Source organism: Fistularia commersonii, chromosome 8 (genome assembly GCF_037954325.1).
Source record: "Fistularia commersonii isolate RoL2024-O1a breed Wild chromosome 8, RoL_Fcom_v1.0, whole genome shotgun sequence".
NCBI classification, from domain to species: domain Eukaryota; kingdom Metazoa; phylum Chordata; class Actinopteri; order Syngnathiformes; family Fistulariidae; genus Fistularia; species Fistularia commersonii.
Window position 1 is genome coordinate 16,069,080 of NC_141291.1, and position 27,594 is coordinate 16,096,673.

Below are 27,594 nucleotides of genomic sequence, written 5' to 3' on the forward strand. Positions count from 1 at the left end.
AGGAGTTTACTGGCCTGCCATGCAGTGTGGTATTTTTGATGCATGTGATGGAGCGTTGTCTTACATAAAAATCAAAGTCTTCTTGAAAGATGCAGACTTTTTTTTTTCCCCTGTACCAGTGCTTGAAGAAAGTGTCTTCTAAAAGTTGGCAGTAGGTCTGAGAGTTTGAGTCCATTTTCGACCCGAAGAGGTCCAGCTGGCTCATCTTTAATAACACCTGCCCATACCAGTACCCCACCTCCACCTTGCTGGTATCTGAGTCGAACTGGAGCTCTGTGTCCATCACTGATCCGACCACGGGACCATCCATCTGGTCCGGCAAGAGTCACTCTCATCTCATCAGTCCACAAAAAAAACCTTTGAAAAGGCTGTCCTCAGATATTTCTTGGCTCATTCTTGACATTTTAACTTATGTGTCTTGTTCAGAGGTGGTCAGATTTCAGCCTCTCTTACCTTGGCAATGTCTGAGAACTGAACACCTCGTACTTCTTGACTCTCCAGGTCGGTTGCAGTTGTGGAATATGGCAGCACTGGAGGATAATGGCTTGCCGGTAGCTTCATGTCTGATTCCTCTCAAATCTTTGGCAGTTCATTTGTGTCTTTTTCGACACAATTCTTGTAGCCCTGTTGACTATTTGCACCAAAATGTTTGATGGTTCTGTGATCACACCCAAATATCAAGTATTTCAAGACTGCTGCATTCCTCTGAAAGACTTTTTACAATTTTTGACATTTCAGAGCCATTTAAACCTCTTTTTTGGCCCATTTTTTCTGAGGGGAAGAATTTACATTAAAAAATTATGCACACCTTGATATAGGGTGTTGATCTACTTAGGCCACACCCTCCCTCGTTGCACAAATACACATCACCTGATATGCCTTAAATCCAGTTTATACAGCTTAGAGTTGGAGATTATGGATAAAATAATGCTATGGTCAAAATAATCACTTGCCGAATAACGGTGCACACAGTGTATGAATGTTGACAAACACACATTTTTTGTCTTTCCATATTATAATACCAGTGCAACCAAGAAGAGGTTTTAAAAAATAAATCTCTTCCATAGGGTATAGGACTATTGTTTATTTATTCATTCATACATCTGCTGCAGAAGAGCGGGAACCAATTTCTGTCAGCTTGAATAAGACCGAAGTACATGATATATATCTATCTAATTCAAATGTACAAAAACATGCATTTCACATGTTATATTTCTTTATAATATAATACCTCCTTTTTGCAGCTCTGTCGTCCGATGATCATGAGCATGTGAGGATATAACCACTAGATGACACCAATAGGCTGACCTATTACAGGACAAAGGCAATGTAAATTAAAAATTCATGACGGACAAGGATTTCAAATGTATACACATAAACATTGGAAATCCTGCTGTTTCATTTGGAAATAAGCCACCGAAAAATCAGCAAAAAGGTTTCTAACCTTAGGTTGATTTCTAAAAGGGACTTTTCTGTATGGAATTCGGTAATACTCTCATTCTCTGTGAGGCTTCACTCCTGATTTTCAGATTTCTTCCCACAGTCCAAAAACAAGCAGGAAGTTTATTGTAACCTCTAACTTGTCAGGACTCATAATGACAGTGAACAGTTGTATTTCTCTCTTTGTGGCTCTGTGATAGAATGGGATGTAACCTCGCCTCTCGCCCAATTACAGCTTGGATTGCGTCCAGCCCTACAGCAGAATTATCACCGTAAATTTTCAATTAATCAAACCCAAAACTATGCACAGTAAGCTGGAAATCAAAAATAAGGAAACTGAAAAATATCAAGAAATTTGCCTTTACTACCAACCTCTCCAGACAGTGGAGGTCACAAGTCCCTGCCCATTTTATTTTGAAGATCTGAACCCAAAAAATGGGAGCTGCTGATTTTGTAGTGCAGATTCAACTTTAAGTTGTAGATTTATTTATCTATCTATTATTCAGATTATAACAATCGAGGGAACATTTTAATTGATTCAAAGAAACAAAATTTAAGATTCAAAGTGGTTATTGTCATTTGTATTGTGTGGAAACATGTTTCCCTGTACAATGAAATTACTTACTTTGCTTTCCACAGTGCATTTGGATTTGTATTGGCAATAAATAGGTAGTGTAAACATTATTATAACTATGAACGCTGTTGGCAGTGCAAGAAAAACATTGATTGCAGCTTGGTGTGCAACTCAAAGTGCAGTTTAAATGACAGTAGTTCCATGTGCAGTGCTGCATTTACACTGCAGAAAAGAAGAACAAGTGTCAGCTGTTCAGGATTCTTATGGCAGTCGAGTAGAACGGGTTCTTAAGTCATGTCGTTCTCCATCTTACATTTCTGTACCTCCGGGTGGACGGCAGGAGTGTGAATAGTCCATGTTAAGGGTGGCTGTGGTCCTTGGCAATGGAGGCAGCTCTCTTGTAGACTCTGCATTGTTAGATGCTCAGCAGATAAGGCAGTGAGGTTCTGGTGATCCTCTCTGCAGTCTTTACCACTCGCTGCAGGCGTCTGTGATCCAGAACAGTGGTGCTGCCGTACCACACAGTGATGCTCTCAACAATGCAGATGTAGAAGTTGCTGAGGATCTTAGGCGACATGCCAAACATCCTCAGGCTCCTCAGGGAATACAGCCGCTGTTGACTGTCTGCGTGGCATTGAGGGACCGCCTGAGGTACTCGCTTATGTGGACACCCAGGTATTTGAAGCTGCTCACTCTCTCAACCTCAAGACCTCGGATGAACAGTGGCTGATGAGGTCGCCTCTCTTTCCTTATGACCGCAATCATCTCCCTGGTCTTGTCCGTGTTGAGGGTGAGGTTGTTGTCTTCACACCACTTCACCAGACAGGCCAGCTCCATCCTGTAAGCCGTTTCATCTTCGCCGGTGATGCATCCTACCACCGCAGGGTCATCTGGGAACTTCAGGATGATGTTGTCCTCATGGGAGGCAATAGTCGTGGGTGAAAAGAGAATAGAGGATGGGGCTGAGGACAACATCCCTGAGGAGTGCATGAGTTCATGATTAAGCTGGCTGAGATCCTGTTACCTATACTGGCAGACCCCAGTCTGCCAGTCAGGAGGTCCAGGAGCCAGTCACATAGGGCAGAGTGCAGATCAAGGGTAGTGATGTAGGAGTCTTGGTTTTCTAGGTGGGGGAGGGATTAGTGGAGTATGGTGGCTATGGCGTCTGAGGCGGACCTGATGCATATTACAGGGGATGTAGGGTTTCTGGGATTTTGTTCTGAATGTGGGCCAGCACCGCTCTCTCATGATGATCAGAGTGAGTGCTACTGGCCTGTGGTCATTCAGGCAGGTGGGTGGGCTCCTCTCGGGGAGGGAGATGATGGTTTTGTTCTTGAAGGAGGTGCGGACGGTGTTCTGGCTGAGGGAGAGGTTGAAGATGGCGGTGAGAACATCAGCCAGCTCATTGGCACAAGCTCTGAGGACCCGCCCCGGGATGTTTTTACCGTCCAGCTGTCTTGCGAGGGTTGATCCTTTTCATCGTCTGATGATACTGTTGGGAGAGAAGAGGAGTGAGAGGGGGGGTCGGAGGTTTCTTGCAACCCTGTTGACAAATTTGCAACAAAATATTTGATGGTTCTGTGATCACGCCCCAATATCAGATATTTCAAGAGTGCCTTCTTAATGTCTCTATTTATATTTGTTGTGATTCTTTAATGTCTTTTGATACCTGTCCACTGCCCTGTGCTAATGTGACACTCGAATTTCCCCTATGGGGATCAATGAAGTATTATCTTATCTTAACTGATATAAAATGAATTAAGCTGGATAATGGACAGATTGGTGTGAGGATAAGGTCTTTTGGGTATCCCAGAATGTACCTCAACACTTATGCTTGTGAGTCATGAAAAAACTGCAGCTGTGTAGGCTGTCCCATACCCTGAACCTTTCTCACTGAGAAATTGGAGTGTTTTCACAGGGCACCATTATACTCGCTTTGAGCATCGGCTTTAAAATGGTTATTATCCTATTTGTCTCCTGACTTGTTAAATTTTTTGCACATAAAGCTTGCATTTTATGCAAATGCATTTTAAATTCTTAATCAAGAGAATTTCATCCCTTAGAATCCGATATATCCTTGTTTTGTCGCAAAATGCAAAAACATCTATTGTCGCCACAGCAAACCAACCTTCTCCATGCAGCCCTCTTCTCTGTATCCTCCCCTCTCACACCAACTACCTTCATATCCTCTCCCACTACGTCCATAAATCTTCTCTTTGGTCTTCCTCGAGACCTCCTGCCTCGCAGCTCCACTTCCAACATCTGTCGACCAATATATTCACCATCCCTCCTCTGTACATGACCAAACCATCTCAGTATGGCTTCCCTGACCTCTGACCAGACTCTTGCCTTTCCTCTTCTCTCCCTGCTTCCTCCTCCCCTTCTTCGATCCACAGTAGCCCACTTTCCACTGGCACCCTGTAGATTACCAGCGCAAATGGTGGTTGTTATTAGCCTGGGCCTTGACCGATGCGGTATGAGATTCTTAGGTTTGATTCATATTTTGGTGACCCTATTTATGAAACCTCTTCTAATCTATAGAAAGTAGTCTGTTAACTCTTCTCTCTAAGCTATCGGCTGCTATTGGTCATTTGGTTTCTTTACATCATTGCTGTAAAAATTGGGTTAATTTCTCACAAACTCTGCAAGAACTTTGAAGAATGAGCATCACTTGTATACATCATTGGTCTTCAACTGTTTTACTGTTGGTAGTTTCACACCAGTTCCTAAACAGGGTTTCCACTTGCACCTACTGTGAGGAAAGATGTAGCTCCTTTTGTAATGTTTGAGCACTGATGAGTTAAAACCGATGCTGGGGTACCAGAATCTACCATAAGTATCCCTCTGTGTTTTCATTTGTTCATGTTTGGCTGTAATCACTACATCACTACAGCCACTTTTAAAACTATAATTCGAACACATAATTTCCATATTATTTAATTCTCCACTGTCTTATATCTGTGTTATCAACAGATCTTAGAGCATGTGTATTTATCCTCTCTGTCTGGTTGCTGACACAGCACCCCTGGAGTCTGCTCTCAATGCATCTGTTGTGGCCCCTCCACACTTTCCTTTTCTATTCAGGCATTCATTATTCAGATGCCTTTTCCCCATAAGCTCCATCACATACGTACCTGGGTCAAAAATTCTTTGAACCCTCCCCCCACACACACACACACACTCTCCACCATAATCATGTCCTCCACCATATGTTCTTGCTTCACCAAGCACTTTTTTTCTCTTTTGTAGCTCCTACAATTTTTGGATGTCTGCCACATGTTTTGCATGTTGCCAAATGTCAATGACAGCGCATGTTATGCAGGAGCATTAGCATCTTTGCCATGTTTCAAACTTGAACAAGAGAAGATACAGTGTCTTAGAAGATGTAGTAGATGCAGGTTTTTCTTTGTTTTATTTTTCATTTTTACAGCCATCCTTTTTAATTCCCTTTCTTTCTGTCTTGTTTTTTTCTCTAGCCTCCTACATTCACTTTTCCACACACCAGATGTTTTCCAATTATTCATTAATTCTCTCGATAATTTATGTTATAACCAACCTGCAAACGGGGGTGTGTCACAAGGGGCTTGCTTGTGCAGGATAGAAGTTACCCCCTGGTCTGGTTGCCTGCTGGTTACAGGGCCACAAATAGACATTCACTCTCAACTGTAACTTTTTTAACCTCTTTAGAGAACGTCAGTCACTTCCAACCAACAGGCGGATTCTAGCAACAAGAGTGTGTCTTTTCTGTTAATGCAGGGTGACAATTCATCTCGCAATTTCCTCTATTTATGCTGAGGAGATAAAATGACTATGACATGTCTATAAGCCAAAGAGGCATTGAGTAGAAGAGACTATTCCTTTAAAAGGAAAATATTTTTTGTCCAAAAGAAAAATAATTTTCTTTTTTTTTTTTACTTCTTAGGAGACTGGGAGTGAGAGGGCAGGCCTTCCGACAAACTGTAAAAACACTGTCAGGCACTGCCGAACGAAGCAGCAACTGGATCTGGATCAAGAGAAAGGACTGCAACTGAGCTGCAAAATGACCACTGAGGGGAAATGCAGAAGGGGGCACATCTGGGACGCCAGATGTCGCCGTTGAGCCCTTTAGAGGTGTCGTGGGCCTTTGGAGGTGTCGTGGGCCTTTCAATGAAACACCAAGGAGGGTGCCCACCTGAAGACCCCGTGAAGCGTTTACCCTTCACGTTTACCCACACGCCAATCTATCATGGCGTGTGTCTGTCTTATCCGTTCACTCAGATGCTGTCATTGAGTCTTTTGAAGGATGCCTTCTGTTCCGTGTACCTGGACTGGGGAAAATTGATGTCGGCTGTTTGGTGCGATGCTATGTTGCCTGCATCTTAAGCTGAAACACAGGTGGTTTCTGTTGTCTTTCTGGCAGCCTTTTCCAACTCCCACACAGTTCATAGGGTGGTCATCCAAAAGTGTGAGGCGAAATGTCTGTGGAGGTGCTCAGTCATGCTTGTCATGGTTAATTCCTGTCAAAATCTTCTTATGACAACTGGACCTATTTTCTTCCCTTTGAGATGTTTCACCTCTCATCCAAGAGGCTTCTTCAGTTCATATAATCTAATCCTGAAATTACTCAAGCAGTTTTAAGATGAGCTAAATCTATTGATCCCCTCTCTATGTTTGTATCACTCTGTCAAGTTATTGAAACTGTATTGACGGTCTGACTTTGTCAATTCTGGATTTCAGTGTGAAGCCCCTTCCTGTAGATTTCATAAGTTTCCTACACAAAGCACGTATTATATTTCGTGTTTCTTTCAAGACAAAAAGTGCACCCTCATCGTTCTCAATCATAGTCATATTCGCTCGTATCAAACTATGCCTATCCAAGACTCCTTGGGAGCGACAACAGACATTAGTAACAGGTAATGCATACTTACTATTTGCACAAGAAGGTAACAGTTCAACACTTGAGTTTGAACTCAAGTTAAATATAAAGTTAAAAATGAATACAATCATTTATCACCTTTTAATGTACCTATATCAGGACACACACCAAGAAACAAGATAAATCTTGCTACAGGACCACCCCCCTCCCCCACCTTGGTTATTTATGTATTTATTTAAGATTACACTGGGAGATGGCAGCCAGTTGGAACAGCTCCAACTCTTTTTACCCCTATTTTTACTGCTTTCGTATGCATTAATTGATCAAGTGATTTTTCTTTCGTGTGTGAACCTTCAGACCGTTGGTGAAACGGCAAGCAGCCAGCACCAGGTCTAGAAAGGTCTGGTCTGATGCCACAGAGGAGATACTGCAGGGAGGCTTCAATGTCCCTGACTAGAGTCTTTTAAGAAGACTTTACAGACGACATTGAGGGTCTCTCTTGTTGTATTACGGACTACATAAAATTCTGCAAGCACAACATAGTCCCATCCAAATAGGTCCATTGTTTTACAAACAATAAGCCATGGATCAATAAAGACATCAAAGGTCTTCTGAACCGAGAGAAGAGTGCCTTCATGACCAAGGACCACCAGAACCTCAGAGATGTCCAGAGGGAGCTTAGGAGGAAATTAAGGCAGGCGAAAAAACAATTCAAAGGAGAAGGTTGAAGCCAAGATGAAGTAAAACACACAAAAGAGGTCTCAAGTGACATGAAGGGGATAACAGGGTGTGGGAAAGCCACTTCTGGAGTCCAAGGTGGCCCAAAATTGCAGCTGAACTCAACCTATTTTTCAAAAGGTTTGACACCCATCAACATCCTGCCTCTCCCTTACCTCCCTCTGCTCATCAGCAGCCTCCATGGACAGACCCCCCCCCCACCCCACCATCCAATCCCCAGAATACTGACACAGCCACAACCCCCCACCCACCCCCCAATCAGGGCCTCACCTTAACCACCAACCAGGTACAAGTTCTCCAGACTGTGGCAGAGTAAACCTCGTGGGCTGGGCAACATCAGCCCCAGGATCTTCAGGGTGTGTGCTGAACAACTTGCTTGAGTCTTTATGCACTTCTTTAACCTCTCCCTGAGGTTTTTGAACGTACCTGACCTCTGGAAGACCTCCAGCATTGTCCCAGTACCAGAGAAGGTGGCACTGGGACTTTTGTCCTCTCACACACAGGGCCCAGTCTCATCTAGAGGGTGCAGGAAGCACTGTGATAGTCCCGTTCTTTGACTTCTCTAGTTCCTTCAACAACATCCAACCCACCTGAGAGACAAGCTGCCGGGTATGAAACTTCCCCCTGACATCACTGTCTGGACCTTGGACTCCCTCACAGGCCTGCTGCAGTGTGTTAGGATCGATGGCTGTGTATCTGAGGTTGTGGCATGTAGCACCGTAGAGCCTAAAGGTACTATCCTGTCTCCATTCCTCTTCACCTCCAACTTCTGCCACAACTCTAGTTCCTCACAACCCCAAAAGTTCTCAGATGACTTTTCCGTAGTTGGATGCCTCAACGACGATGACGAGGAGGAGTACAGAGGTCGGACTGCGAATTTTGTTGAGTGGAGCAACCAGAACAACCTTCAACTCGACATCACCAAGACCAAGGAGGTGGCGGTGGTCTTCAGGAGGAACTGGGGGGGAGCTAAACCAATCACCACCCAGGGTGAGGAGGTTGAGATAGTGGGCTCATACAAGTACCTTGAGGTCCACATTAACATCACTACAGGAAAGGTCAGAGCAGGATGTTCTTCCTGAGGAGACTGAGGTTGTTCAGTGTCTGTAGTGGGCTCCTCATGACCTTCTACCAGTCTAACCAGCATGCTCTTCTTTGCAGTAGTGTGCTGGTGGGGCGGTGCCAAGACTGGCAAGGTCAACAGGCTTGACAAGCTGGTGAGGAAAGCTCGCTTGGATAGTTTGGAAATGAGGGGAGGGTGAAATACAAACCCGGAGCAATCCTCCCCACCTCTTGCACAATGAGCTGTGGCTGATGGGCAGAACATTCAGCCAGAGGATCATCCCACCCCGTGCAGACCGAACACTTCAGAGGCTCCTTTGTGCCCAAAGCTATCAGACTGTATCAGACCATTACTTGCATCTGACACTCACGCAAATCTCTGTCCTTTTTAATGTCTCTATTTATATTCAAAATTCAAAGCATTTATTGTCAAAAAAGATTTTTGATTAGGTTCTCCATAAACACCATGACCTAATGAGGCGAAGCATCTGCTTTAAAATAATTTGAAGTTTTGAGTCGTTCAGTCTGGTCTGCTTGCAAAATAGACAATTCGACATGTCGTTTTCTTGCAACATGTGATGTTTACTTAACGCTCCTATTCTACTCTAAAAACATTTAAAACACCTATAAACAATTTCCTTACCAATCCAGATGGGTCCTTTTTTTCTGAAAGTACTGCTTATTTGCCCTTCTACTCACTTTTATTAACAGCAATCACTATTTTAGTATTTCAGTCTAGACAAAATAACATACTGACTGCGTGTTTAGGCTTTGTTAATAAGTGTTTCCCCCGATCTTTGAGGTTAACTGAGGGAGTGAGCACAATCATTTATCAGATTCCATATAACCTTATCCATCAGAAAACCTCATTTATGACAAATGCATTTTTAAACTCTCCTGGCTATGTGGGATCAGAAGGAAGTTTAAAAGTATGCATTTCCAGCGCCCTTTATATCCTCCATATTATAATCCATACATTATTTATTCATACTCATATTATTAGTTTATGTCCTATATAATGAAAATGAGGTCAAATTTTAAGAAGTACAGTTGACTGAGGCCTGCTTGTGTTATTCAGCACTCTAATGTACCGTGAAATCACACACTGTATGTGTGTGTGAAGTATCTGTTTAAAAAATGTGTTTTTTCATGTTGGTTGTGAAGTGAAAGTTCTGCTCCCGAGCGCGGAAGTAAAATCACACGCCACCGCTCAAGGGGGCGGGATGGAATAAACTACTTTCCACTGCGCTCTGAAAAATAATTATTGAAAAGCGGTTTTATATTGAGATATTCGATTCTCAAACTGGACAGCCATGAAGACAAAAGTGAGAGAGAGGCTTCGAGCCATCGACTATGAATGAGGAATGACCAATGGTGAGGATTACGCACGGAATAGTCGCTTAAAACTTACCACGCACTGTAGATCCAAAGTCACCCGGTTAGATTCGGTGGAGATTCCACGCGTGATCCGCCACTTTCGCCACTGCGGGACAAACTGGAGCACCCTGTTAAACTCTACCCATGTGTTTGTAATATGGAAAGTGAAATTGATTTGGGATTTACGAGAACTGGCGGGCGCTTCCTGCAACCTCTTTGGACGTGTTAAAGTAGGTTGCGTCCATGAGGAGCCTTTAGTTGTGAACTTAAGTTGTTTCCAATGTATTTTTCAAAGTCAGTGCCGGTTCATTTCGTGCATCTCGGTTTAATTCATGGACAGAACAGTGTTGCACACAGTGGCCGTTAAATTGAATCAATGACTCCACAGTTAGTGTTGGCTGAGATGTGTACGAGTCACCGAATGAACGGCTAAGTGAATGTATAACGCAATAAAATAGCTCATTATGTTTTTTTAGGTATCCATGTGCTTAGGATGTAAGTATTAACAATATGAATCTTTGTGTGAAAACAAAGTACCCCAACTACCACCACCACTTTACAGGTCATGGCCTGAAATTTGCTTTTTTTGTTTATGTGCACAGGCCACAGGAAAGCATTTTATAAGGAAAGAAATGTTTAATGGAGTTTATTAGTTGACAGAGCTGAAGATGTATCCTAAACACAGCTGACTGACTTGTATTCCTCCATCCTTCATCTACGGCCATCTTAGCCTCTTCTCTGCATTAGTTTGCTTGCACTTCTTCTTCCACCTCTGTCCCTGTCCTGTTGCAGCAAAAGGCCTCTGGCGGAATTGAGGGACGATTACATATCAGTGGTGGAAACTGATCTCTTGAACTCAGTGAGTAAGATAATAATAGGCTTTTAATACTGTATAGTCATCAATGGACACATATCCTGCGGGCTTTTGCTAAACTTTAAAAAGGCAGAAGGAATGATGAGTGGATGAATCCAAATCTCTGCAGTATTGACAGATCGACTTTCCCAAAGATAGCTACAGCATCTCCTCCTGCAAACATCCTCCAAACCATGTATTTAACAAACAAAAGGGACAGATAACATGACATTTAATTTTAGAATATTAAGACACCTGTTAATATCATCCCCCTTTGACCACTTCCACTTTTCAAGTGTACAGAACAACAGGAAAAAAAGCACGTAATGCTTGTTTGAAAATGTTATTGATACACTGAGAACAAGGTTGACATCGGGTTCTGTTGTTTGGGGCGTAGTTGTGTAAAAGCCTGACTGGATGCATTGGACTCAATACTGTCCCACATGTCAACCAACAGGTGTCTGAACTTTTTTTAGTGAAAGATCTACTCAATAAGACAACCTTTCTCTTGTTACTCTCCTCATGCATGCCACCTTTCACTCGTCCGCATTTGAAAAGGTCTGTGATCGGTCGCATGGTAAGATGTCCTTGTCTTAAACAACGTAATCCATCCATCAACCTTCTGCAGGGGGATGCGGGAGCCTATCCCAACTGTCATGGGGCCCGAGGCAGGGTTCACTGCACGCCAGTCAATCGCAGGGCCACATATACAGACAAATAATCATTCACTTACCCTGCTGCATTTTTTGGAGACTTTGGGAGGAAACTGGAGAACCCGGAGGAAACCCAACCAATCTATGACCATCATCTTTTGTCAGGAAGAGCAGTAGTTTGGGTTGTTGAGAGCACATGCTTGTAAGTGTAGTCTCTCACAGCCCTGATAATTTGACAAAAAAAATCAATTTATAACAGAAGTCAATGATTTGATTAATTAAAAAGCGTAATGATGGGATATTTTAGCAACAAGCAAATGTTCCATTAACAGCGACAACTTTTTGTTCATTTTTATTTCTAAGGTTGAAATGATATTCATTTTGTCCTTTTTCCACTCATTAGAAAGAAAGTATCGCAACCTTGCTGCAAAACTCATCCTGTGCTAACATGACACACAAACTGAAGAGCTGCCTATCAGAAGGCAATACGGTGAGTCAGTCCTATTTTGTGGCCGTCTTCTAAAACGCATGGTCATTGCTCACATTGCTTTTATTCTCCAGTTAATCATCAGTGATTTTATTTGTGATGACACGAAGCACGACTTATCAAAATCCTTCCGGACATGTTAGTGTTGTGTATTTTTTCAGGTGGGGGGGGGGGGGGTCCTGTAATTTTGCTTTCCACTGAGATAGAATGTAAATGTTAATATTGATTTTGAAGAAATGTAAATCAAAATTAAATAATATCAGAATAGGTCACTAGGACTGCATGGGGGCTCATGCACTGGTTAAACATGGACAGCTGTGCTTCTTAACTGTTGGTCTAATTTATGATGTGTTTTTTGTTTTTTTTTGGTGAGTTTCAGTTATATGTCACAAAACATTCATATAATTCTCTTTTACAGGATGTTGTGAGAACCTTGCATAGCCTAACCTGCAAAATAATGAGACTGGGGCTTTCACAAACAGACCAGTTGGTCATGTCTGTTCTGCACTCGATTTGTTGTCCGTGTCGTCAAAAACCAGTAAGTAGATACATTAGTTGATTAAATGGTTAATATCAGCGTGTATTTTCCTCAAAGCAAGTGTAATGTTTTGAGGCAAATGACTGAAGACAAGTTGAATTACAGTGAAAGTGGAATCTGTTTCATATATGATTGCTGCATTTTCCACTTAAGTTACTTTGAGGAATTTATGAGTCACATTGCTGCAGAAATCCAACTTTCAGCCTGAATATTTGCTTCTCATAAGGTGTGGATCAGTGATTCATACCACCATGCCTTCCTTATGTGTGGATCTTAATCAGATTTAATGATTCAGACTCATAGTTCTGGTCTGAGTCAGTCTGCCAACCAAAGCTTTAGTGAAGCCTCAGGCCACTGCCAGTCTGACGGAATCACCGTAGTTTCATTCAGCTTTGGAAGCTGTCAACGCTTAACTTTGATTTTCAGATGTCAATCTTGTACAATTAAATGCGCATCCATTGTTGTATAGCTATATTGAATGAAATCAGTGAAAATGTGCATCTCAGGTGACCAACAGATTTATAACACATTAACCAAATCTAAATACCCATGTACCTGTCTCCTGACCAGACCAAAGGACCCAAAGGGGACTTGAAGAATAATACAGCAACACAACACAGAAACAAATGGAAAAGAAGTGAGAGAGAAACTATAAAACTTTGCAAAGCCATGCTAATCCTGCACACCATGACAGAATGCTATGCAATGCTGAATTCCAGTGTAATGGATACCTGATAAAAAAAGTCAGTAACCAAATGAAGCCATCAAACAAAGAAAGCATACCTGCAAATTCTGCAAAATCTGTATGAAATCTATCTGTGTATTACAGAAAAGGGACCATTTCCTCATTTAAGCTACTCTGTCAAGTACCTGTGCTTCTCTCACTGATCTTTTGGGTGATGTATGGACACTGCTTCTTCAGTGTCACTATATAAGCTATTCTGATACCAGAAAAAATAAACAACATAAAAAAAGAAGTTCTGAAACTGTGGACTCATGTGTGAGGTTCACATTACTCGTCGGAAAGCAGCTCTAAAAGGATGAAGGTGTGTACTAAAGGGACACAGCTTACCGCCGCTGTTTCAAGAGTTTCTGTAAAAAAAAAAAAAAAAAAAAGATGATCGAGTTTTGAGTATTTTGGCTATGAACTGTGATATCACCCTGCTCTGTAGATCTTTTTAAGTCTGTGAAACTGTTTCTAATGCCATTGGTCAATATTACCCTCAATAGATAGTGTTGTGGCCTTGTGGTTGAAACCTATTGTGTCTGTCTAATAACCTATATTACTTCTGTAAAACCTGTTGTCACTAGTATTTTATGTTCTCAAAGTCTGCAATGTTTTTGTACGAAAGGGATTTGCTCACTGCTGTAGCAACATGCCACAAATATAACCAAATGTTTTTGAACCGTTGTAATGTGCTGATCCTTGAGCTGTGACCATGTTCTGCCAAATGTCTCAACTGTGAGTGTGTCTGTGGTGTATTGGTGAACACCCCATAAAAGATATTCAAGTACCCCGCCTAGTGACACCCCCCCCCCCCCTTTACCCGTAACAAGTGTGGAAGTGTTCAACATCTGTGCGCTCAGGATCTCAAGACCTGCCACTCAAAATCTATTTCTTAACCAAGTGTGACAGATGGTTTGGTGAGCTTGCCAACAATTTATTTGGTTTTCTCACAATAGTGAAACTGGATTTCTCTCTTTAAACTGCTCATCCGCTCTGGCAGAAATTTGTGTGACTCTGTGTATGAGGTCAAATGCGGACAGTATGTATGATCACACAATGTGTGGTATTATTAGTGTTTTTTTTCGCCTCACAGAAAAATATGGCATTTAAAACCGTCAATTCAGTTGCTGCATCAACCATATACAGGACTGTCTCAGAAAATGTGAATATTGTGATAAAGTTCTTTATCTTCTGTAATGCAATTACAAAAACAAAAATGTCATACATTCTAGATTCATTACAAATCAACTGAAATATTGCAAGCCTTTTGTTATTTTAATATTGCTGATTATGGCTTACATCTTAAGAAAACTCAAAAATCCTATCTCAAAGTATTGGAATATCATGAAAAAGTAATTTTTTGTTTTTTTAATAGGATTACAGAAGATAAAGAACTTTGTCACAATATTCTAATTTTCTGAGACAGTCCTGTAAATGTAATGTATCTGACTCTAGTCAAACAGTTCCCTCACTGAATGAAACAAAAAGGAAAGAGAGACACGAACAAGTCAGGACTTTTCAGAGTTTCAGCACCAGGTACTTGAATGGTTGTTGGCTGGTTACACTTCCTTGGACGGAACACAAAGGGCAAACGTGAGCGTGTGAGTTTCAGTGCACAAGCATTTGTAACCTCACCTGTTCCCTTTGTAAATATGTGGAGCTCAAGTCCTTTATTAAAGGCTGCAGAGTACTTCAGTGCATGATTTGTGGCCCCAAGATCAATTTTTCAAATGAAAAAGAATAAAATAAAAAAAAATGTTTTCTTGCACTTATGACCACTCATGCTTGAAGTGTTTCACTTTCACATTGGATCAGGGAAACTAGCCTTGACACACATTATTTCATGATGTAAAGCTGTGTCAGTCTGTGTGTCTGTATTTGTGTGTGTGAGTGACTATAAAGCATGAGTAACTACTATTTTTTAAAAGCACATTTTCTTTTTACTAATTGATTGAGCCTTGGCTCTGTGCCGTGCTACTTTTCTCTTTCCTTTCAAAGTTAACGTTGGATTAATGGCTCCTGTATAAACAGACTAAAAACATAATTGTGTGACATTTTAAATACCTGTATTGTGTGATTGTGCAATACTATTCCTTAATATTCTATCCCTTTACCAGATGTTGCAGGGAAAAGGAACATTGACAAATGGTCCTGTGTTTCAGGTAATTGATTTTCAGCTTGTCCCTGACCATAATGACCCACTGATAGAAAAGGAGCTTACCTTGTACGATCAGCAGCTCAAACTGATCTGCCTGAAATTTGTAAGCCCAAACCATTACCGCACCAGGACTGTAATCCACTCTGCAGACAAGCTCATCAGCAAAGCCATCATCATCTTATCACCATACTAGAGCCTATCCTGCTTGGGTAGAGATCCCAGTTGCAAACAGTGATTTTTTAAATCTGTATATTTGAACATAGAATTGCAACAGTTGCATTCATATAGTGTTGTGAAAACAAATCCAGGATTGCACTGTTAGCAATAATTGGATTTGTAATCTAATCCAGTGACAACAGTTCTTTTAACTACAACAGTACAAGAATGTGCCTTTTATTGTATCATATATTTTAACATGATAGTACTATCATAGCAATCTACCCAGGACTTAACTACTTGTGGCAAAGTAATGCAGGTTTTACAAAATCAGGATCCCGAATGGCTGTTAATGGCTTGATAGGTTTAGCTGTCATAGAAAAATATGCATTTTGAGTCAAGATACTTGTTAATTTTCATGTTGGATATAATGAACATATTAATTCTTTATCCCCGGTAAAGACATACACCTTACAGAAGGAGAGTGCATTATTCCTACTATGATATTTAAGTGTGTAAAAAGATAGCTAGACAGATACAAATTAAACAGCAAAGAAATCAGATACAACCATTTACTGTAAATGTTGGGATTAAAAGCAGACCTTGCTTTCTGTTACACAATGGAAAAATTTAATATGGACTGAATAAATATTCAAATCAGAGCAAAATATTTGAACTTAACATTGTTAAAACACCCACCACTCTTGATTTGAAAGTCAGTGGGGTCCCAAGTTGCGCTATGTCAATTAGTAAAATCAGTGGCCAAGTGACAGAATCACAAAAAGCACATCTGTCAAAATAATTGTAATATGGTTTTATTGTTTGTTTTCAGTCATCCTGAAACCAAATCACATTTTGAGTCACTGAAGTACCTGTACATACTGTTTAAAACCCCTTTAGGATGTTTCAAGATATTAAACTAGTGTTGTATTACTGATCCGACTAGCATGCGTATGCATTGAATACTGACTCATTACAAAAAAAAGTGAAGGGAAAGCAACTGCAATACATACTGGTGCATTCAACTTTTATACATAACCAAACAACAGTTTAACTCTGTAGAGCTCTAACAAAAACAATGGAGTCTTTTCCCATTAGATACAAATGAAATAGAATAAGAAAATAAATAAATTCTGACGTATAAAATGAGAAGGATTATGATGGCTTACAGGAATGCTACATCGACTGAAATATGTCAGGCCTATAAAAGGTGACGAGGAGCTGGAAGTCTTAACAGGGGAACTGACCCTTGACAGCTTGTTTATCGGTATGCTGTCCTATCATTAGCAAGGTCATACTTAAGATTATTGACAAAAAATTAAAAAAAAAAAAAACCCTCACACACTCACTCACTCACACACATTGCAGTAATGACATTTATGTGAAGTAATTATCGTGTTGTAGTGTTGTCTTTAGTTTTACAAAGTTGTTTAAAATACAATTCAAATTTCAATTATCTTCCAAGTTTTTTATAAGAATCAATACACTTCAGTAATCACTAAGACTGGGTTTATGGGATCTTCTAAAATAAGGACTAACTAAACCCTCGTGTTTAAAATTAAACCTGCTGATACTGACCTAGGTTTGTTCCCACATATCCCTGCTAATGAACCATTTCTAAGCTGTATGACAATTCATGGGTTAATTCTGGCTCTGTTGGCCGTTTTTAACACCACCCAACTCTTCTTCCCAAATGGGTATGAAATTGGTAATGATTAATAAGTTATCACAGTGTTTGTATGTTCTCCCCGTGTTTGCATGGGTTTCTGCCCAAAAACATGCAGGAGGTTAACTGGAATACATTGTAAATTTGCCCAGATGTGCAAATGAGAGAATGAATGGTTGTCTGTCTGTATATATGGCACTACGATCGACTGGCGATCGCTCCTGGGTATACCCCACCACGTGCCCAGTGACAGCTGGGATAGGCTTCAGCATCCTAACAATCCTTACTGCAGGATAAGCGGTAGACAATGGATGGATGATATTTCAATAACTTGGGTCTGTCAGTCTTGGCAAATGGGCAAATTTGTACAATAACCTGGGTCATATATTTAATTACTGTCCTGTTTCGGTCATCTAGGACAGTGTCCATTTAACTTTACTATGTTTTTTTTTTTGGTTTTCATTCTATATTTCTACAACCAAGCCTCTCAAAGATGACACATGCTTCTAATTTCTATAGGCGCACTATCCATGTTAAGATCACTTAGACGCTTGTATTCTTCAGTTCTCTTAAGGGTTTGTTTTCTATTACTGAGTTCGTACACCGGCATTCCAATATATTTAAATTGGGAGTGAAGATTTTTTTTTTTACTTTTAATAAGGGAGAAGAGGAAAATAACTTGTCCTTGATTAAGTGGGTGGTGTCTAAAAGGCAGGAAAACCCTTAGAGGCAAACAGTGTTTGTGAATTTGGGCTACATAAATAAAATTGTCTTGACAAAGTTATAAGGGCAATAGGGTTTATCATCTCACATTTCAGATGCAAACATTTCAAACAGGCCCTTTTCAAGAGCACATTTAGATAAGTTAAAGATGTTGGTGGATGTTGGCCCTGGTTTTCAGTAGTTAGTCATATTGCACTTCATATGGAACACAATCTGTGTGGAGTGACAGCAGGCAGACCTTGAGCATCTCAGTATAGTTGCCTTAGGTCTGACAAAGCAAGGCATCTCCTTTTTCACATTTTCTTCAAGCTAGTTTTCTACTTCCCTTACTTGCCTCTTTTCATCTTGACTAAAGTATTCAGTATAAATTGATAATCCCAGTGTGACCTCCAGTTCCACAGCAATAAGGCTGATAAGCGACAGCAAAGTAGAAATGTAAAAAAAGCCAGCACTAGGAAAAGAGCTCACAATAGATAATGAGATCCATGGCTTGTCTGAGTGCAAATATTATCAGCTGATATCATGTATTTGGTTTCCATTTAATGGAAAAAAATGTAAATCTAAAAATGGTAACTCCTATCCCTGAACAGGACTGAGCAACTGTTTAAAATGGGGAGCGATGAAACATTCAGGCCAGAATCAGGAGAAACAACTTTGCTGCTGTGAAACTAGACCAAAGTGGTAAAATGCAGTCAGATTATATTTAATGCTTTTTATACTTTGGTGAACCTTCTGGATGGTAAAGGTACATCCCCTTGGTCGTCTTTATTCTCTATAATAATCAGATACACATTCTCCTGATACCACACTCACAGCAAAATTTAGCTGATTCTACAGGGTATTTGGTCCCACAAGCATGACAGAACTTGCTCTTGATTCCACCATTGCCAAGGTCATTCCCGCCATCAACCTCATTCCTAGGACAAAGACAGACAGCCGAATTATAATCTTAATTGGTGTGACATTTATAAAAACATTGAGGAACAGTAAGACTTTCAATTATCTAAAAATATATGGTTCTAATAATGTAATCCATGTAAGACAATTGAGGGATCATTTTGACAAATGCAATAGTTGAGATTTACTTAATAATGTGTACTGTAAAAATTATTTCTGGGTATTATACATTACATATCTGACCTTGTTTGGTTTTAAGTTGGAAGTCTTAACATTTGGAGTCTGAACCTGGCTAGTTATGAATTATGCATACCATGCTCTTACATCCATAATTAAAAACACTAAAAATATGCACAAGAATTAGTCAAAACCTAATTAAAGTGGTTATGATGGAATTGTGAATATTTCCTGGTTATGCTGATTAAATTAGATCGAAATTACGAACCATGCCTTAACAGGGTGTGTGCCTGTACCAGGCAGGAGTATTTACAATGTTCTACCACAAGAGGTCATTAGTTTCTCAAAACCATAGGGTGGTGGTCTTTTTGTTTGTTCCTTTTCCTCCCATCCTTTTTCTGAGTACTGTATGGGTATTCTAAAACTGCCTCACCTAAATGCGTTGCTATCTATTTTCTTCTTGTTGAGTCCTGTTCCCGGCGGAGTGTTCCTCACAGAGCCATAACCCGAACTCACTGCCCGGGTCTTATTTCCCAAACTAATTCAGGGACAAAAGAAGAGAGAAACAGAAAAGGTGTCAGTAGTAAGGGATATCAAAGACTGTATTTCTACACAAAGATGATGTCTGTCCTACAATCAAAACCGTGAGGGCCACTCAATAAATATCAACTTTCTCGGCGAGAGATTAAGTCAGCAGTAAGCAGAAGTAACCTGCAGTATCTTTTTAATCAACTCAATTCATTAACAAGGTCTTTCAGTGATCAATTCCAGCTATCATAGGGTGAATGTAAACTGACCCAGATGGGGGGCTTGTGAGGCCAGAGGGACTATTTCTCCCTAAACCTGCGGAGCCCTTACTGGACGGGATTCCTACAAAGAGAGGAAAAAAATGTATATACATTGCAAAACAACATGAGTTACTGTTTATCTTTAAAATCCTAGGACTAACCTCTTAATTCTTTTTAAAATATTGCAGCGAGTCACAAATTTTGGTGTTTGTGTTGATGCTTGTTTTCTGTGAGATTTTGGGGTTGCTGAGAATAATGTGGGTGTGGTTTGGGGTGCAATGAATTCTGGGGGTTTTTACCAGGAATTGAGCAGGAACAGTTGCTCATTAAACAGACGTTTTATTGTCACCCAGGTGTTTCCCTGACTAAAAACGCAACACCATTGAATGCTGTTTCATTCATCAAAACACCTATCAGATGTGAAAACTACTTCCTGCCACATACACTTTCACACACACACTTCACTTCCTGCCATAACAGTTGGAACTTTTACCGCTTGTCTGTCCAGAGCCTGATCTCTGCGGCAGACGGGAAGAGGTTGAGGGGATGGTGGAGACTGTAGGAGCATTTGCCTTCTTTACAGGAGCAGGAGGCTTATACTGAGATGAAATGTTGAAAACAAACAAGGGACATAACAAAGTAACTCAATATGAAAAGAAGGCATCAGTGAAAATATTAAGAGTCAATGAGGATGATACGAGTGGCATGTTCGGATACATTTCTACAGTGTGCCTTTACACGTTAGTTATGGCAATGGCAAGCTAACCGAGTTTGACCTTGATCTGTAAAATTTCCGGAACAAGACAGAACAAGAACAATTCACTAACATGAGCGTTGGAACAATAGAGAGGATGAGTCTTGTTGGACTAAATAAACTAATGAGCACACATTTACTAATATAAAATGATGTGAAAATAAGTGGACATTGTTTCCACACTCCAAATGCTTGGAGGGAACTCAAAGAAAATTGTGCACTTTATAAAAGCAGGGAGATTATGTAAGAGAAAAATGGATCTGATTGTGTATTTACAACATTTCAATATTTTTCATGAATTTTCAGAATATGCAACAGTGTTTCTAGGCAAACATATCAAGAAACATGGCAATCATGTGTGTCACAGGTATACATTAAGGTAGCCTATGAATCTCCATACAAAACTTGATGTAATTATTTTCGGATTTATGTCCATATATACCGGTGTACGACCAGGAGTTTTCTTGGGATCTCCCAGCTTGGTCTTGTTAGGCATACGGGCAGCCTGTTCCTGGCAGAACTTAATGTGTCGGTCCGCTGCAGATTCATTGAATCTCCGCTGACAATAAGGACACTGGATATAGTCTAGAGGCAATAAGACAATTGGTTTTGGGAAACCATAAGGTAGTTAAAATGTTTTCATTTTATTATTCCACATATCAGCATCTTTTTTTCAGTGCAAACAAATTACAGTTTACAATTTTGCTTCAGATTGCATACTAGAAAATTAATTCCCAGACTGATGTATTCTTCTCTGTTGCCTCTTTGAGGAAAAAAACCCATCTTACCTGGATCATAAGTTGGAGGAGGAGGTGGAGGCAAAGGTCCCCCATCCTTTATAACCTGAGAGATGGCTTTTGCAGCTCGGATTGTGGCGATGAAGTCCTCGTGTTTCTTGCGCCAGTTTGACTGCTTCTTGGGGGGCTCTGCCTATCAGGATGGAACAAAAAGGAGACTCTTTGGTACAAAACTATAAAAATACTTACAACCTTTTACAGCAGTGTAGTCATCATGGGTCATCTCCTCAGTATTTCAGAATAGTACTTGTGTTATCTGTCAGGATGATGAGACAAAAAACTTAATGTTTCAACAGTTAACATTCTGTTACTCTAAACTATTAATGTAGAGATATGAACTACAAAAATCCCCACCAATAATAATAAAATTATTCTATGCCCCATTGCCTTCAAGGCTCTACTAAACTCTTTTGGATGTTTCTGCTTTTTAAATTTTGATATTCTTATGCTTACTGGTTTGGCCCTTCGTTTTGCAGAAACAATTTAAAGTCGCCCAGTCAATTTCTTTCCATAGTAGCAGTCAGAGTGTAACATAAGCTGATGATTCCTGACGGAATTAGCGCATGATCTACTCACTTCAGCTGCTTTAGTATCAACCCCATAGCCACAGGCCTCTGAAAAGAACTGTCCTCAACATGATTAAGTCTTTTTTTTTCTGAAAAATACAATTTACTTTTAGTGAAATACATTTACAGTACTATCTCGACCTATAAATTAATCCTGGTAAATCCCATAGAATTCTAAAAACTGAGTATTACTAACTTCCAAAGCAAATAACACGTAGATGATCATAAACAAATAAGAGTCGAGACCCTATTAAATGGTGCGGTTATTTTTGCACTGAGAGGAAAAACAAGCACCTCATAATTATCATGAACCAAGAAAGCAGAGAGATAATTACATGAGGTCATCATGATCAGGGTCACGTCAAAGGATCAGGATTTTGTTAAAGGAAATTCTGCAGTGGGTTGACCAGTAGTTTTGCAATCACTTAATGCAGCCAGAAAACAGACCTCAGAAAGATTGTTTTTAGATGGGAAAAATCTTAATATAGTTGGTTGTAAAAAAACAGGATAATAGAAGATAATATACCAGATTAGTTATTTCTTAAATATAAAAACAATTTGGGGTGTTTACTCACTCAAAATGTTTACTGAAATCAATTACACTAGCAATGACATTATCTAAGGACACCTTATAAAAAGTAGAAAAAACACCAGTATTTAATTTCTTTATTTCTTACCGTTATTAGAAGATATACCCATCAGACATACTCTGTGACATGAAAATTGCAGGAAGGCCAACATTTGAGTATCTATCTATTACAAAAAAAACAACTTAGATTTGAAGCTCAATTAAATCCCTTTCCATTTTTTCCTGGCTCAGTAATACTGTATTTCAGAACACTAATTAAATGTATAGACTAGGCTCACACGGATGCACAGCTGCAGGTAAAGGTGAACCAGGCTCAAAAAGCCTTACTTGTCTTCAGGGCTTAGTCAGTCATTAGCCAAGAACCATTCCTTGCATGCATGTGTCAAATCACATAAGGTGTAAACCCTGACATACCTGGGTAAATATAGCTGTCCCTGTCTAGAGATGCTGAACAGTTAACTTACCGCCAGGGCAAAGCATAAGTTTTACATGACCAGCTGTCATCAACTGGGCCATTGGTCCTTTGGACCACAGAGCTAACATATTCAGCAATCCTGGTGAATTTGGCAAGTTAATTACTAACCCTACCTTCACCAGTGTGCCTACACTTGAAATGTGTAAAAATGTCACTGCACTCACACACGCACGTACGCATGCACGCACCCCTAATTATCCTAAAACCTCTCTGCTATTCTTAGCATAATGCTCTCTTTCAAAATATTGTTAACATTACAGTTTGCCCTTGGACTGTCACATCATGGATACAGTTCTCAATGTGACATACTGTGATATTAATTAGCAAAAGAAAAAAGAAGAATCCTAAAATCAATTTTATTACAAGCTCTACATTGAAGAGCTGGCATTCTGTCTCTACCGTACTTTGGTTTCACAATTTGAGAACAGTCAATCTGTATTTCTGACTTTAAATGCATATCCCTATGTATCCTAATTTACAACACTGTTTAAGTAACAGAAAAAAAATAAATAAATAAATAAATAAATAAATGATCAAGGACATTTTCATGAAAGAAAAGCGACCAAGTGTTTCTACAAGCTATTTTAAATACCAGCCTGCACCATTAAGCAATGATAAACTGATGCATGTCTCTGTGTTATTGCCATTGCATATTACACACAGAGCTAACAAGACCTCAAAGATTTTTACTGAAACATCGAGTTGGTCAGTTGACAATGACTACGCAAGGTCAGGGCCAAGCCCAACTAGCCTGACACAGGTCAATGCCAAAGTGATTTATTATCATTTCATACTGCTAATCCCAGGACTTCTACTTGACGCTATCTACTCAAATCTTATTTTAAATTGAGAAATGTTTGCAAGTATAATGTGTATGTATCCACTCTGAACAGCACCTAACTGAAAATTCAGTTTAGCAAGCAGGCAGAGCGCAAACCACCAGCCCCATGCTTACATGATAACTGCTGCCAAACCTAACCAGGTGATAACAGAAAGATGGTAATTCACTGCTTCTGAGGACTTTTGAAGTGAACTGATTGACTGCTATTCATCTATTAATACTTTGATTCTTCATAGTTTCTTACAAAGCTCAGAGGTGCATGTCTTTCTATCAAAGCAGTAGGATCTATAATAATGATATCTCAGAGAGGTAAGCACCAAATCTCACAGTTTAGAAAGTGTAAAGTTCTGATTGGCCCATTTAAATTTTGTGGTGTCTTGTGATGATTTGCAGTGCTTCTCATTTCACTGTACAGCTTGTTGACATGTATATGCATTCTGTCCCATAACCATAATGGATTCACTTCGAAATCTGAATTTTAGAAAGCTGAAAACAGCATTGCACCCTCTCGCTTCCTCCTCTCATCTTTGACGTCCCGCGACGGGCTTTAACCAGCCTCGTAACAGTCCTTTATCCAGCCACTTTTGTTGAAAATTACACTTTTCCCGGCATAACAACAATCTCCACTCTTTCACCATGCTCAACAATCGGTGTTGTAACTTCGTGCATCATGAGAACACTCACTGAAAACAACAGCCATTTAAAGCCTGTCTATCATCACCAATCGAAACACTATTCTGATAGAAAGATTAAATCTTTATAATGCCTCATCAAAATAAATTGCAAATAAAAATGTTTTTCCCCATCAATTGTATTTGAATTTTAATAACTCTAGACATGGAATTTAATGTATCTTCATGCGATTCAAGGCCCTAATTTTTGCAAAATATGTTTAATGACTTAATGCTTTTTAATCACACATGGAAACCCTGTGAAAAGGAAACTGATTTTGAAAGGAAAAGAAAAAAGAAAGGATTGCATCAACCAAAGTCAAAGTTAACGATTCATACGGATTCAGCCATGAAAAAGGGAAATTGCCAAATGTTGAGGCGTTCTTTTTGTATTCTGATTGTTTAAGTAGAATGTATTTTGTAATGATGTAAGTAAGAACAAATATGGTGTCCAGTATATCTGAAAGCCTTTGGCAAATCCTTGAAACATAAACCTTCATATTTAAGTAATATACTGCATTTGGAAGAAATGTAAAATGTCAGGCATTTCATGGAATTAGATCTAGAGAAAATCAGTTGTGAGAAGAAAGATACAATTGAAAATGAAGCCAATAAACTTACTTTCTCAGTAGCAGATGAACTTTGTGACTGAAATAAAAATTGAAAATTATCTGCAATCTCCATCACATCTGATACAGCCATGAAATATATATCTATACCGGCATGGTCCAAAGCATTGGGATTTGTCACAGTTTATTATTTTCTATAGTACATGAATCAAAGTGCCTATGATAAACACAAAATTCTATGCATTTCATTAGAAAAATGTACAGAAAAATACATGGTGTCCAAGTGATTATGTCATAAAACAATTTTGAGTGTGAATACTGAATACTGAATAGTGAACAGAAATTCTGCCAGGAGATGAAAACAAATTAAACTGTTTTTCATCTTTTGTTGTACATTTGAATATTTGTTTTTTAGTGATTTTCAACTCTTTCTCAAAATAGACTTACCTTTGGCTTCATGGGTTTGAGTACAGGGATGTCTGTGCCTTCCGCTCTTTGTCTACTTGAATCAAAAACTTTCCTCCTTTTAGATGCTGTCTTCTGGCAGATTTTTGTATGTTTCTCCTGCACAGAAAATATACAATGCACAGTGACAAATAAAAGTTAAAAAAAAATGATAAAAAGTGTCCTCATAAGTAAATAAGTAAATCACTTAAAAAGAAAATCACTAAACATTTTCAGGTTTTACTGGCTTAAATTTAACATTAATAAATGTAGTAAAATCATTTGGTTTGAACATTTAAAAAATGTTTTGAAACTTTTAAAACATTGTTTAACAGAAAAAGCTTGTATATTCAAACTCAAGTAAAACGTAATACGTATTTTTCCAAAACATTACAGTAGTGTGTATCAACAACCTGCAGTAAATTTGTCATTTTCCATTAATGAACTATAACTGTTGATATAGTTGCAAATTCTTTTGAACTTCCCTCTTTTTGACATATGCAATATCAAATAATTCATCACACCAAGGTTAATTAATAATTAAGGCCTGTAAGAGAGTTTAAGTGAACCTCTCAATTTGGGTTGTAACAACAATACCCATCATAATTTCTATTGAACCTTGTCTGTTTAACAATTACACTAAATTGTGCCATTCAACCGTGTACAGCTATTTCTTTTTGTACAAAACAGTATCTCAAGATACAAAAGTGTAGATCCTATATTTGGTGACAAACTTTGTTATGAAATTATGTAGAAAAATCAGCAATCCTGATGTAAGATATTTTGCCCAAAAGTCTTCCAGAAGTTAGTGAATGACTGACTGAATGAAGCCAGCAATATTCCTTTTTATTCAAATCTGGAGTAGCTTTCCTACAAAGAGCTCCTCACAAACCTCTGTCAGCACTTTGGATTGTAGCCACTGACACACTAAAACCCAACAGCTGATACCATGTCAGCTGATGATGATGATGATCACAGAGGACTATATTGCCAACAATATTGCTTTAATATCTCAACTCATTATCATGTCACAATGTCACATTTTAGCATGACTAAATTAACACTTCTACAAGCAAATGTGTGCTTTTAATCCATTTTTGCAATCAGGTAGATAAGAGAAGATGGATGAATGCTTATTTTACCAGAACTTTGGGGAAAAAACATCTTTTGCAGATGTTACACTGAACCAGATCCTCGGAAGGAGCTTCGCCATCTGCAAAAAGGAGCATTTTATATTAGTTTGTGAGGAAGACTGTAAATGCCATTAAGAACCTAGCTGGTCACCTTTTGTTTTACTGATCTACTGCAAAATGGAAAGGGGGGAACTGACCTACTAATGACACAGCAAATACCAAGCAATCGTTCACTGGCCGACAGCAGAGTATTTATATATAACACGACTCATCATCTTCAACGACATTATTAATTCAATTCCTTTGCTCCCCATTAAAATGAGGACCAAAGGTCAGAAGCAGTTATCCTTTGGATAATGTTTAACGGTCCCAACGGACACAAAATCCGTGTGCTAAATAAACATGTTATCTTGTGATTTAGGTTGATTTGCCGTTTGCTGTAAAACAACATTAGAATCCCATTACTCATGCGGGAAACACACCCATTTAGCAGCTAGTTCGTCTTTGAAGCGACAGTTACCTAGCATTGACGTTACTTGAGCTAAATCCCAAACAAAAAGAGGTCTTTGTGAAACCCGGTCAGTCTAAGCAGCGGCGCATACACCAGCGAATCCACGAAATTGAAAGGGTGAAATAAAGACTTCGCTGACACGAAATGTCGCAAAAGACGCTAAAATACATTGCTGGGCCGCAAAATTCCTCACCTTCGAATTCTTCCATCATTTACGGGAGCTTGTTTGATGCTGCTGTTTCAGGCGACCAGACACCCGCAAGACGGTCTAAGATAGGACCTCGCCATCCACTTCCGCTTCCGTTGATACTCCAAGGAAATCGTGTAAACCATTAATATTACTTTTCTCTTGGTAAATGTAGGGGGTTAGAGAGA

The 27,594-nt window shown here is 39.5% G+C and overlaps 3 protein-coding genes across 5 annotated transcripts; 1 reads left to right on the plus strand and 2 right to left on the minus strand.

The window, feature by feature from the left end:
- Positions 1 to 1,122: 1,122 nt before the first annotated feature.
- Positions 1,123 to 10,099, minus strand: LOC147232101 (uncharacterized). 2 transcript variants are annotated; one of them, XM_086150409.1, is made up of 2 exons: positions 10,081 to 10,099; positions 1,123 to 3,506 (listed from the first exon to the last, which is right to left on the minus strand). In XM_086150409.1, exon 2 carries the CDS (start codon positions 3,002 to 3,004, stop codon positions 2,612 to 2,614), a length of 393 nt encoding a protein of 130 aa, XP_086006535.1. In that variant the 5' UTR covers positions 3,005 to 3,506; positions 10,081 to 10,099; the 3' UTR covers positions 1,123 to 2,611. The 2 variants fall into 2 exon arrangements, with proteins under 2 accessions (XP_086006535.1, XP_086006536.1); XM_086150410.1 differs by lacking the exon at positions 10,081 to 10,099 and adding an exon at positions 7,878 to 7,904.
- Positions 9,883 to 14,667, plus strand: LOC147232102 (uncharacterized). The gene is made up of 5 exons (XM_086150408.1): positions 9,883 to 10,043; positions 10,777 to 10,905; positions 11,956 to 12,042; positions 12,458 to 12,577; positions 13,148 to 14,667. Exons 1-5 carry the CDS (start codon positions 10,041 to 10,043, stop codon positions 13,310 to 13,312), a joined length of 504 nt encoding a protein of 167 aa, XP_086006534.1. The 5' UTR covers positions 9,883 to 10,040; the 3' UTR covers positions 13,313 to 14,667.
- A 1,749-nt stretch (positions 14,668 to 16,416) lies between these two features.
- On the minus strand, positions 16,417 to 27,490 carry zc2hc1a (zinc finger, C2HC-type containing 1A). 2 transcript variants are annotated; one of them, XM_086151389.1, is made up of 10 exons: positions 27,413 to 27,490; positions 26,718 to 26,788; positions 25,579 to 25,695; positions 25,184 to 25,210; positions 21,412 to 21,553; positions 21,066 to 21,208; positions 20,363 to 20,468; positions 19,879 to 19,951; positions 19,515 to 19,619; positions 16,417 to 18,924 (listed from the first exon to the last, which is right to left on the minus strand). In XM_086151389.1, exons 1-10 carry the CDS (start codon positions 27,429 to 27,431, stop codon positions 18,789 to 18,791), a joined length of 939 nt encoding a protein of 312 aa, XP_086007515.1. In that variant the 5' UTR covers positions 27,432 to 27,490; the 3' UTR covers positions 16,417 to 18,788. The 2 variants fall into 2 exon arrangements, with proteins under 2 accessions (XP_086007515.1, XP_086007516.1); XM_086151390.1 differs by lacking the exon at positions 25,184 to 25,210.
- Positions 27,491 to 27,594: the final 104 nt, after the last annotated feature.

Excerpts from the sequence above, each read along its gene's own strand:
- LOC147232102 (XM_086150408.1), top strand. Across the intron at positions 10,906-11,955 it reads AAACTGATCTCTTGAACTCA|AAAGAAAGTATCGCAACCTT; the intron begins GTGAGTAAGATA and ends TCCACTCATTAG. Across the intron at positions 12,578-13,147 it reads GTCCGTGTCGTCAAAAACCA|ACCAAAGGACCCAAAGGGGA; the intron begins GTAAGTAGATAC and ends TCTCCTGACCAG.
- zc2hc1a (XM_086151389.1), bottom strand. Across the intron at positions 25,211-25,578 it reads TCAAACCCATGAAGCCAAAG|TCACAAAGTTCATCTGCTAC; the intron begins GTAAGTCTATTT and ends TTTTTATTTCAG. Across the intron at positions 19,620-19,878 it reads CTCACAAGCCCCCCATCTGG|TTTGGGAAATAAGACCCGGG; the intron begins GTCAGTTTACAT and ends TCCCTGAATTAG.
- LOC147232101 (XM_086150409.1), bottom strand. The coding sequence starts at position 3,004 with ATGCACTCCTCAGGGATGTTGTCCTCAGCCCCATCCTCTATTCTCTTT.